Genomic DNA, 12,450 nt, shown 5'->3' on the forward strand with positions numbered 1-12,450 from the left:
CAGCCTGCGCCTGTCAAAGTATATGACAGGCAGCAGTGCCGGCAGCAGGGCAGAAACATGGTCTGGAAATTTAATTAAATTTGAGCAGCAGCCGCGGACCTACCCACTGAATGACGCTGCCCGACGTCATTACACTGTGCTGGCGCGCACAGCATTGGGGGGCATCGGGCGGCCGCAGCTGGAGTACTGGAGCAGGTTGACTCGTCGCTGGCTGGACGCAATGCTGGAGCCAGGACAGAAGGCCATGCTGGCAGGCACCTACAGTACCTTAGGTGAGTGCCTCAATCTCTGTGGCATAATGTGAATTTTGGCACAATCCATGTGGAATAATTTGAATTTTGTGTCATTCCATGTGGCATAATGTGAATTTTAAGACATTCCATGTGAATTTTGGCTTATTCTGTGTAGCATAATGTGTAAGGGGCAAGTATAAGGTGTCTACTAATGTGTTGCATAAAGGGTATATGGTGTGGTACACACCCCTATATCCTTTAATGGCCACACCTCTTTTCTGTAGCTCGCCACTCCAGGGGGGCCCCGTGATGCTGTTGTACCAGGGCCCAGGATTTCTCTTGGCAGCCCTGTGTGTGTATGAGGCTATGGGTCAGCACGTGAGGGCATAAAATAAATGAGGCTGTGGGACAGTGTCTGTGCCATTATGGGGTATTATGTGTATGAGGCTAAGGGGTAGTGTGGGTGTACAGCTACAGGGGCAGTCTGCGGCTATTGGGGCAGTGTCTGTGTGCGGCTATGGGGGCAGCGTGTGTGTGTGGCTATGGGGGCAGCATGCGTGTGCGGCTATGGGGGCAGCATGCGTGTGTGGCTATGGGATCAGTGTGTGGCTATGGGGGCAGCGTGCGTGTGCAGCTAAGGGGGCAGCGTGCGTGTGTGGCTATGGGGGCAGCGTGGTTGTCCAGCTATGGGCCATTGTGCGTGTTTAGCTGTGGGGGCAGCGTGCATGTACGTCTATGGGGCAGTGTGGTTGTGCAGCTGAGAGGCTATGGTGAAAGTGATGGGGGGAGGGGGGGAGTGAAGGCAAAGGAAATTGGTCTAGAATCCAGATAACTGACCTGTGGGATGCATGCAGAGGTCACCTCACAGCTTCCCTGTCTTCCTCAGCCAGGTATTACCTCTGTGCTTAGTTGTGCCATGCAGCTCAGCCTCTTCCTCTTCCCTTCTCATTGCACAAGTGAAGTGTGCCAAAGACGGGAGGCGGGGCTTACCGGGCCGTGGGCGGGCGGGGCTTACTGGGCCGTGGGTGGGCGGGGCTTCGGGCATATTAGCAATGTATTGTATATTGACCCCTTCCCTACGGCACTGACTGAGCTGACCAGCAGCACTCCCCTGTCTCGCATTTGCATCCTCTAGTTGTGCAGGGGGATCTGGTTCAGGGGGATCTGCGGGCCTTGCAGTCGGCTCAGGTCCCATAACAGCTGCACCCCACCTTTGTAGTAACAGCACTGGATATGTTAGTGGGAGCCGGCCCAGGCAGCCTCTTTCCACAATATACCTGTTTCCTATGGGCAGAGGAGCCTCCCAAAGCAGCCTAAAGTCAGATTAGCTGTGTGAGTCGCACTGCCGGTGGCTGCCCAGCTAGGATCAGAATGATTATTATTGGCAGCTAGCAGTGCCTCTGCTCTGCAGTAGCTCCGGCGCTCCCCCTCCACCATGTACCTAAACTACTCACTGCGCTGGTGGCTACCCCGATCTCAGCTGAGGCAGGCAGCGCGATCTGATGCCCCGACAATGTAAAAATGAGCCGCCCCTAGGCATGGCAAATGCCTAGTTTGCCTATGCCTAGGGCTGGCTCTGAGCAGTGAGCACCACATGTCCCTGCACTGCAGACTGTGACAGCGGATACAGGCTGTCAATGTGTGACAGCCTGATCCGCTGTCCTATCACATTTGTCTCAGTGACAGGGGCGTGCTTTTTATGTGGGCTGAAGGCACGTTCCTGTCACTGAGGCAAAGGATTAGGCAGGGCCGGCGCCACCACTAGGCAACCTTAGGCATTTGCCTAGGGCGCCGGCCGCTGGAGGGCGTCAGTTTGGAGCTGGTCCGCACCGCATCACCCAGCAAGCCAACCCATCCATGGGGAGCGTTGCGTCGCTGCGACCCGCACCACCCGCCAAGCTCCCCCCCCCCCCCTGGAAAGTCACGGCGCCTGACACCCCCCCTCTCCTCCCGTCCCTGGGCAGAGTTGCGGCTGGCAGTGCCGCATCGCACGGCAAGCCACCCCCCCTGGAACGTCACAGCGCCAGACCCCCCCTCTCCCCTCCCTGGGGAGAGTCACGGCGGCGCACAGCAAGCCCCCGCGAAGGTCACGGCACCATGCGCCGCATCTCTGGACCCGACAGCGTGGCCCCCCTGGAGCGGGTAAGTGTTTAAGCACAGGGGCGCCCCTCCCTGCCTGGGGCGCTCCGGTGCCTAGCACCGGCCCTGGGAGTAGGTGCCGCTTCCCTGTTACTTTTCAATAGGCTTTTCAGCCTCTTTTTGTCCTAGCAATTTAGCCCCGCCCCTGCTGCTGACAGTTTTGAATTGTCCCGATGCCTCCCAGTAATCCCACACAGAAACTCACCCCATAGATTATTTAAAAAAAAATACTAATTAGATATTTATTACACAGTGTGTGTTATAAATATCATCATTGTATTTTTTTTAATGATTTATGACAGGTGAGGCTCTGCCTCCCCTGACTGCACATCCCTGAATAGCAGGCAGCCAGTATTCGCAGGGGTAGCGGAATCCTTGCCTGTCTCCGCTTCAGGGAGATGGGCAGGGTTAGGGGAGGTGCAGGAGAGCGGCGGAGAGCTCCGTCGGAATGGGGCACTCCGACGGGAGCTGCTCCATTTGATAGCTGGAGTAACCGGCGTTGCCCGGGATTTTAAGAAAGTTTGTTTACAAAAATCTATTTACACACAGTATAAATATCATTAGTTCGTTAATTTATGTTGGTGCACAGCACAATATGCATATCCTGATATACTCTGTGCTGCTGGGGTACGCTGCTACTGCCGCTAAACAACTCTCAGGGGGTTATTCTGGCCTGTTCACACGGACAGTACATTCGCACGGGAACCCTGCTACTGCCACTATAAATCTCAGTTATGCACCTAGCGATGTGGGCAGGGGGGTGTGGAGCTGCACTATTGGGAATACCTAACATATCATGGGTGTCATCATGAAAACTCTGGGCGTTTCCGCGTAAATGCGCCATTGACACGGGTGCGGGGGGATGGGGATATCAGCTGCCCGCCCTCTTCCCGTACAGGGAGCTTGCAGATCTAAGACACCAAAAGGTGTCTTAGATCTGCGTGAGCTTGCAAAATCATTTGATGGTCGGCGACCATGGAATGATTTCGTCGCCGCACACGCACAGCTGCAAATGGATGTTTATGGGATATTCGGCGTGTGAGTGGATGTGGGGGTTTGTGCGGACGGTGCACATTTTGCTGCTTTGCGTGAGAACCAGAATCACTCCCATAGTTTGTGCTGCTGCCCCACTGCTAGGGGTGTGTTAACCCCACAGTATTTGTTCCCAGATAGGAAGTTATATGTGTACCAAGTTTGGTGTAAATTGCGCCAGTCATTTCAGAGTTATGCTGTCTGCTGAAATACACTGTGCTGCTGCCTCAGCCCTAGGGGTGTCTTACCCCCACAGTGTTTGTTCCCAGATAGGAAGTTATATGTGTACCAAGTTTGGTGTAAATTGCTGCAGCCATTCTGGAGTTATGCTGGAACACACATATGTAAAAATTGTGATTTTTTTTAATTCAGAAAAATGTAACAATAATTTTGATTTGGTTTTTGGTTTAGTTGCCTCGGCCGTGTTTTAACACGCTCGTATGTGAAATTTCACAATATTCCCTTTTAAACTGTGGATTTGTATAGAAAGACAGAAGGACTGACAAATTTTCGCTTTTATATATAACATACTAGGGGGGAGATTCTCTAAACTAAAAAGACAGTAAAAACCCTGTTATCGGGGTTTTTACCGCATTATGGGATGCTCTAAACATCCCCCGCCGGGTTACCGCGACGGGGGCATCGCCAGCACCAGGACCTGTGAGCTCCTCCTCCCTGCACGGGGATCCTATTCCGGGTGCAGGGAGGAGGAGGAGAGCCAGCCCCCGCAGCAGCAGCGCCAGGTAAGGGAGGGAGGGGAGAGCCACCGGGATCCGCTGACTCACCGCAAAGGACAGCTCTTAACGCAAGAGCCATAATTATCCCATATGTTAGAGCATATGCGATAATTATGTCGGCGATGGGCGTCGAAGGGCGGCGGAGCTGGGCTGTGGATGTTAGAACATCCCGCCCCAGATGAAGCTGAAAATTGTCAGTACAGTCTCACAGCTAGTCTGACAGCACATTTACACTAACTTAAAAATACCAAATTTAATATTGCGTTGGTCCATGGTGGCTGTGCCACTACCAATTCTTAAAGAACTGGTAACCCCATCGCCAAGGGGCCACGCCCGATAGCCATGCAATAACAGCCACGGGTGGAGGGGGGGGGGAGGGGAGGGGAGGAGTGGGATGGGATGGGTCTCTTTGTCTCAGGTTCCCAAGCCTGTATGTGGGTCTCTTTGTCTAAGGTTCCCAAGCCCGTATGTGGGTCTCTTTGTCTTAGGTTCCCAAGCCTGTATGTGGGTCTCTTTGTCTTAGGTTCCCAAGCCTGTATGTGGGTCTCTTTTGTCTCAGGTTCCCAAGCCTGTATGTGGGTCTCTTTGTCTCAGGTTCCCAAGCCTGTATCTGGGTCTCTTTGTCTCAGGTTCCCAAGCCTGTATGTGGGTCTCTTTGTCTCAGGTTCCCAAGCCTGTATGTGGGTCTCTTTGTCTCAGGTTCCCAAGCCTGTATGTGGGTCTCTTTGTCTAAGGTTCCCAAGCCTGTATGTGGGTCTCTTTTTGGTTCCCAAGCCAGAGCTGTTGCTTTAATTCATGGCAACAGAAATGATTTGATCCTGCTGTCCATCTTCAGCTAAGAGATCCTCAAAGAGCTGGATGAAGTATTCAGGATCAGTAATGAAGCGGAGCATCTTTGCACTCATTAGCATGGTAATGGACAGGCAACGGCTCCAAAAGGCTTGACTCGAGCTGCAGACTAGGAAGTATCTCATTGGGTAAGCGAGCTCATTACCCATGTATGAATAGGCTATGTACAGACATGTTGACAGCCATACTATTTGTTCCTGCGCAGTGTCTAGCTCAGATGACATCACTTCACGGCAAAGCATGTAGAGAAAAATGACATTGGCCGGATTGAGGAAGCCATCGTTCTGGCAGACTCCAGTGAGGGAATTGTCTATAATGGTCAGCCAATTAGTATAATGTATTGGTAATACCGGCTCCTTACACCTGCGACAGAGGAACTCTGCAAGACAGTCCAGCAGCTCACTGGTGGATGCATGCACCATCTTGGTGGGTTTTGGTGGCGAGATGTCTTGCTTTTCTTCAGCAGGCTCATAGACAGGCTTACTGGCATAGGTATCTTGTGAGACCTGTGTGTGAGTTGTTAAGTCAGCACATGAGATGGAATCCTTCAGGCTCTCACTGACGAGGTGGGTAACATTGACCTGGCCATTTTTGCGCTGTCTTGTGGTCATAAATCTTCTTAAGCGCCAGATGAGTGAGTGTCTCTCGGCAGACCTTCCAGTCTTGTTGTCCTGAATAGCCGGGCTCTGGGCACCACTTAATGTTTCTTCATCTGGACGGTTTGCCTTGCGGCAGCACGGTAAAGTCAAGCAATTCCACATTCTTATCCAAAAATAACAGTCTGTTTCCAGCACGTTATGGAAGATGCTTCTTGGGTCAGTCCTAGTCAGCAAATGAGTCCAGTAGAATGTAGAGTTTTCTCTGCTTACACTGAGCATTGTGACATCACATGCTGACTGTGATGCTTTATTTATGCTAATGAGCTGCTGACAACATCTAGGCATTTCAAACCGTGGTGAAATATAGATATGTTGAATAATTTGAAAGATAATTAGTTGAAAATAAAACATTAAAAAAAGATTGTTTTTTTTCCTTCAGCAATGGACCCTATCCCGCTCCTCATAGTCTTTCTGTGATTTAAGAAGAATTTTTTTTTTTTTATTTAGTGATTTTTATTGAATTTTGCAAAACAAGTAGTAAGCTCCGACGAGGGCATTATAAGCACACAACAAGTGAAATCAGACAAAAATGAAAACATACATACGGTAGCGAACATATATAGGATAGGTGACAGTATATCCACTGTCCTTGTCCATGTAAACGGAATACAGTTACCCAGAGGCGCCACCCGGGCATACTGTGGCAGGATAAAAAGGAGCACAATTTTACAATAATATCACTTAGAAGTATACTACATCCCCAATGGGAAGATATAAATATTAAATTGTCCCCCTGCCAAGAGCTCCATACTAACCTAAATATGCTACCTATACTACCCAAAGCAAATCCCCCCCAAAAGGACCCAAAACAAACCTCCCCAGAACCCCCACCCTGTATGACCTAACCCCAACCTAGGTATAGCTGGATCCCGAACAACTCACTACTCCCTATAACCTTACCCCTAAAAATCCTACACTAACAACCACCACAGAGGAGACAAAGTTAGTGGCCTTCAGCTGACGAAAGCAGCTACTCTAGCAAAAAAAACTAACTTACCCCTCTCACCCTAACCCCCTCCCCCCTACCTACCTGCCATCTATCCCACTAACTATCCCCTCCCACCCATACAATCCCATCAAATGAAGGGGGGGGGGGAAACGGATGACAATAGAATGGACCAGCTGGGGCAATGGACATACAAGGAGTATCAGATATGGTATTTCAGGATAGAAAAACATATAGGCAAGTAGTACCTGCTAAACATCCTAGCATCTGATGTGTGACCTTGTGCATGTATACATTTTTACATTTTTAACACTTACTTATATAAACCTGAAATAACGACTCGGAGACTTGGGTTTGGCAGAAATTGTTAGCTGAATTTATTTAAAACACTTTAAGCTAATTGCTTGTATTAGAATTCCTTAATTAAATGGTGGCCCAGAAAGAACGGCTAGTGATCTAAGCTCCACCCCACGACTGACGTATGTAATGACGTATTCCCTACACAAGCGGTATGGCTCCACCTACTCCATTGACTGACAACCTGAGCGGGTGGTCTCGCTGTCCCCCGAGCGGGTGATCTATCGCAGGCCTATAGTCAATGAAGGTGAGCGCACCGAAAACAACCGATATGATGTATCAACATCGCTTACTGAAGCACTAAATCAATTAATCTGCCGTTCTTTCCCGCCTTTCAGCCAACGCGTTTACAGCCCCCCCTTTATCCCCCCCTTACTAAATCGTAATAGGGCGGGTAGGGTGGGAAATTCCACAGGGAAAAGAGGAAGACTCCTCCTTCCCTGTCCCTATTATCCCAGCTAACTCTGCCCTCCCTTGTTTTCCTATTGGCTCCGAGTCACATGCTCCGTGGTGTACACACAGCCTTGGATGTTTAATTCACTCCTTTCCTATGGCAGTCATTACGTTATTCTAAACATCCTAGCATCTGATGTGTGACCTTGTGCATGTATACATTTTTACATTTCAACACTTACTTATATAAACCTGAAATAACGACTCGGAGACTTGGGTTTGGCAGAAATTGTTAGCTGAATTTATTTAAAACACTTTAAGCTGGTCTTCCGGTTCCGGTGTCATGCAAGCAGCAGCGTGAGCACACAGCTCCGCTCACTGACCCGCTCACCGTCAACTTTTCGGGCTACCCCCCACTTCATTACTGACACCGGAGGCTTCCTAACGCTCCCCTGACCCAGATGGAGAAACTTCTAGCCAGCGGCAGTCTCTCCCAGGCGCACACGCCGAGACAAGAGAAACGCCGCGCGGAAGCCAAGATGGCGCCGGCTCCAGACTCAGCACCGCAACCGCCAGCGTCTAAGAAAACTGCTGGCACCCTTGAAACCCAAGGCAACACTCAGGTACCCCGCGATCCTGATACGGTAGTCACCTATAGAGACATTGTAGATGTCATCTCTGCGGCTATGTCTCCACTCCTTAATAAGGCTGTTGCAGAAATAACCCAACAGCTTCAACATCTGACTGGGAGGGTAACGGAAAATGAACAGCACATAGGAGTTATATCCCATGACCTGCATAATGCTCAGAAGGACATTATAAGACTCCAGAAGGAGAACTATCAGCTCTGGAACAGAGTAGACGACGCTGAAAATAGATCTCGGCGCAATAACATAAGAGATTTGTCACCACTACTCTGCCTCAATTATTAGGCATACAGGAGGAATGTAAAAGCCTTATAGTGGAACGTGTACACAGGGTGGGTCCTCCTCCAAAACCACACGATAAACGTGCACGGGCAGTCCTATTTAAATGCCTCAGCTATGTACATAAGGTTTCATTCTGGAGAGCGTCGCGCAAAATACAAAATCTGAAATGGGAAGGTAATGTCCTGAGACTATTCCAAGACTTTTCAGTAGAGCTATCGAAAGCACGCAGAGCCTTCTCCCCCATCTGCTCGGCGCTGGTAGCAGAAAAACACAGATTTGCCCTGATGTACCCAGCGAGATTGAGGATCTTCCTAAATGACACCCATTACGACTTCTCTACGCCCGACGATGCACGTGAATTCCTCAAAGAACACTTCCACCCAGATACTGCAGACATCTCGGATCTCCCCGAATAACCCCCATCTCTGAGTGATGATCTCACTTCATTTCACACCGCTAAGCCTCCAGAGACATCTCACCAGTACAGCACCGTACAGACAGTCTAACCCCCTGTCTAAACCCGAATACCCTTGTTAGGGTGTTACCATTGAAGGAACAACTCCGTACCCTCGTTGAACCAACTCCCTTTACTGCTCAATTCCCCACCTAGCCACTTCTGATTGATCTCCGGAATGTTTGAGCAGAGACTATCAGTCTTATGGTTGCCAAATTATATCCCCCCCCCCTCCTCCTTTCCCCTCCCCCCCCCCCCCTGTTAGGAGGCTTCTCCTTAGCTGTTATTAGTGTTATATTTATGGTAAGCCCAGATGAGATAATTACCCAGGACACAATTGGGTCACAAGCTTGCAGTGAACCGTTAGCTATTATCTCTCTGAGTAATATAAGGAATTTAATATTAGCATTATCATAATTGTTTGAAATGTTTTGTTATTGCTGCTCCCGGAATGCCCAAATTGGCTCAAAGAAGTTTAGTATGTTGATCGTACTAACCTTTTTTTGTTTCACAGGTTCTATGTCTCGTGTTGTTTTGTCTCCCTTTCCCCTACTTTCCTCTCACCCTCCTTCTCCCAGCCCAGACCAAGCAGTATACCCCACCAGCCTACTGAAGAGAATCAGATGGATCTTTCTCCCGTTCATATATGACTGACCTCAGACTGGGCTCTTTCAACGTCGGAGGATTCCATTCTCCAGCAAAGCGCAGGAAAGTACTCTTATACTTACGCAAACAAGCTCTTGACATAGTATGTCTCCAAGAGACCCACCTCCTCCCCTCTGAAATCACCAAATTGCAGATGTTCCAGTGGTCAGTAATAGCCTCAGCACCATTCAATAGCAAAGCAAGGGGCATTGTTATTTTAGCATCAAAATCGCTCCAAATAACAGTAAATTCAGTTAACCCAGACCCAGAGGGCAGATATTTAGTAGTACAGTGTTCAATCCAAGGCACTGATTATACCCTTTGTTCAATATACGCTCCGAATGTATACTCTAAACCCTTTTACAAGAAGATTATAAGCCTCCTTATGCCACATGCATCGTCGTCACTTATTGTATGCGGGGACTTCAATCTCACCTCCCACCCTATCCTAGATAGATCCAACATATCCAGCCACAACAGGAAATTACCTAATTTAGGCATTCCTTTCATACTCAAATCATTACAACTTGTTGACTCATGGAGGGCACTCCATCCGACTCTCAAAGAATACACATGTATCTCTGCAGCCCATAAGACCTTCTCTCGTATAGACTTCATTTGCATATCTTTCTCCCTGTTTTCCCAACTTAGTGACTCTCAAATACATCCCATCATATTATCAGATCATGCACTTATATCTATCTCACTGAAAACAATTAGAGAATCCTCCCCCTATAAATCTTGGCGCTTTCCAACACACCTCATTTAACGGTATCTATGATGCCTGGATTAAAATCAATACCTCCCTCCACAGAGAGCACTCAATTACACCCTACATCCCACTATGGGGCAACCCCTCCTTTCGGCCCTCCTTGCACAATGTCCAATATCTCTCCTGGAAACGCAAAGGATTAGACCTGGCCTCCAAAATGTTCGACCCAGGAGGAACCACACTATCCTTTGACGCCTTAAAATCTTCATATGACCTCCCCAATAATCAGTTCTTCATGTACTTGCAAGCCAGACATTTCGTAGACACAGTCAGACCTAAATTGATAACTACCCAAGACATAGACCCCCTTCTGCCCGTATTTATGCTTTATCACAACCACACTGTCAAAATGAAACATCTATACGAAATTCTCCTGACCCACATTACCCCCACAAACCCAACCCCATCTGCTCTCGCCTGGGCGACTGACATCCCAGACCTCACTGAACCGCATCTGCTAATATCAACAATCCCCTCCAAGATGAAACAACTACAATCCTCATACTTACAAGAAGTACACTTTAAAACTATTCATAGATTATACATCGCCCCAGCCCAATCCAAACACATGTCCCCGGATGCAACAGGTAGATGTCCAAAATGTGGCATGATGGACGCAAAATTGTATCACTGCCTATGGAACTGCACCAAAATATTGAAATTTTGGAGGAAAGTAATGAATTTCATTAATTCCATGTACGATTCCCACCTTCCTCTGGACCCCCAGGTAGCTCTGTGCCTGTGCTTTGACCACTGGACATCTGCATTTAACTGCTCCAAGCACATCCCTTTACTTACATTAATATTCACTTTAGCAAAAAAGCTAATCTTGACTCACTGGATAACCCCGGCTTCTCCGACGTTGACTGAGCTGCATTCCAGACTTTATCAAATTCTTTTATTTGACAAACGCTCTTAGTTGTTATCAAACTCGCCCTCCCCTAAGTCCTTTCTAAAGAAATGGTCCCCTTATATAAAGATGATCTCGGAACCTCAGAAGAAGACAGCGCTGAATCTGATCTCAACTGATGAAGATCCGCTAACCCACCAACTACCATAAACCCAAATCATAAATCACTAACCCAGTACCCCCAAAGGGACAAATTGTTTCCATAACGGATAGGAGCACTTACTAAACGAATCAATGCAATTGTATATGTCTCTCACTGTATTACTATGCATACTGTAATGGTCAAACCCCCCCCCCCCTACCCCTCCCCTGTTATCCTTTTTGTGTCAAACTGTCTCCCCCCCCCCTTTCTCTTAGTAGCAGACTTTGAGTATAACATTTAAGCATATTTACTTCATCCTTGTTCTGACTTTAAAGTAAAAGAATATTACCTGTTAACGAATTATAATGGCTGCTAAAGTGCAATATGCGCAGCATAGAATGTAATGAAAAACAAACCCTTTAGATGCTTACCTTCCTAGCTGGCATTTATTGTATGGGTATGTAAACAAGCCTACAACTCAGACTTAGATCACTGTTATGTCACGATCTCACCTCAATGCGATGAGGTCTTACTGTAAATCTGTGTAAAATTTACCATCTGTAATTGATTTCAAGAATTCATTTATTGAAAAATAAAAATTTTAAACTCAAAACACTTTAAGCTAATTGCTTGTATTAGAATTCCTTAATTAAATGGTGGCCCAGAAAGAACGGCTAGTGATCTAAGCTCCACCCCACGACTGACGTATGTAATGACGTATTCCCTACACAAGCGGTATGGCTCCACCTACTCCATTGACTGCCAACCCGAGCGGGTGGTCTCGCTGTCCCCCGAGCGGGTGATCTAGCGCAGGCCTATAGTCAATGAAGGTGAGCGCACCGAAAACAACCGATATGATGTATCAACATCGCTTACTGAAGACCTAAATCAATTAATCTGCCGTTCTTTCCCGCCAAAGCGGGGGTCCTGGTCCCAGGACACCCCCGCCCCGCCACCAGACTAGAGCACCTACAGGACGCTCCTAGAAATAGATCCTCCACAAATCTGAGCCTCCCTTTCCTTACATAGGGGATTCTAACAGGGAGAAACCGATGGTGGCAATGAAACTTCATTTGCCCATGTGCGGCGCCTGCACCTTGGGCAGCCAGGCCCACCGTGCCGCCTTGACCTACCCCAAACCTCTCTAAAACAACTGAAGCATGATGCAAGTCCAAATTATGATGCGGGCAAGTCATGATGCGCTAATGGCCATCAGACTACTAAAGGTCGAGGCCCTCAGTTCCTATGCCGTGCTAATGGCCATTGGACCTCTCCGGGTCAGGGCCTGCATCTTCCCTGCTGCGCTAGTGTGC

The 12,450-nt window shown here is 48.3% G+C and overlaps 2 protein-coding genes across 2 annotated transcripts in view; one reads left to right on the forward strand and one right to left on the reverse strand.

Moving 5' to 3' along the window:
* LOC146035354 (phytanoyl-CoA dioxygenase domain-containing protein 1-like) overlaps window positions 1-12,450 on the forward strand; it is a 63,808-nt gene that overhangs the window by 5,384 nt on the left and 45,974 nt on the right. The window lies entirely within an intron of this gene.
* On the reverse strand, window positions 4,930-5,751 carry LOC146036832 (cyclin-dependent kinase 5 activator 1-like). Its single transcript, XM_083160700.1, has one exon. It carries the CDS (start codon window positions 5,749-5,751, stop codon window positions 4,930-4,932), a length of 822 nt encoding a protein of 273 aa, XP_083016826.1.

The sequence above is a fragment of the Crinia signifera genome, chromosome 9 (assembly GCF_055691185.1).
Source record: "Crinia signifera chromosome 9, ASM5569118v1, whole genome shotgun sequence".
NCBI lineage: Eukaryota > Metazoa > Chordata > Amphibia > Anura > Myobatrachidae > Crinia > Crinia signifera.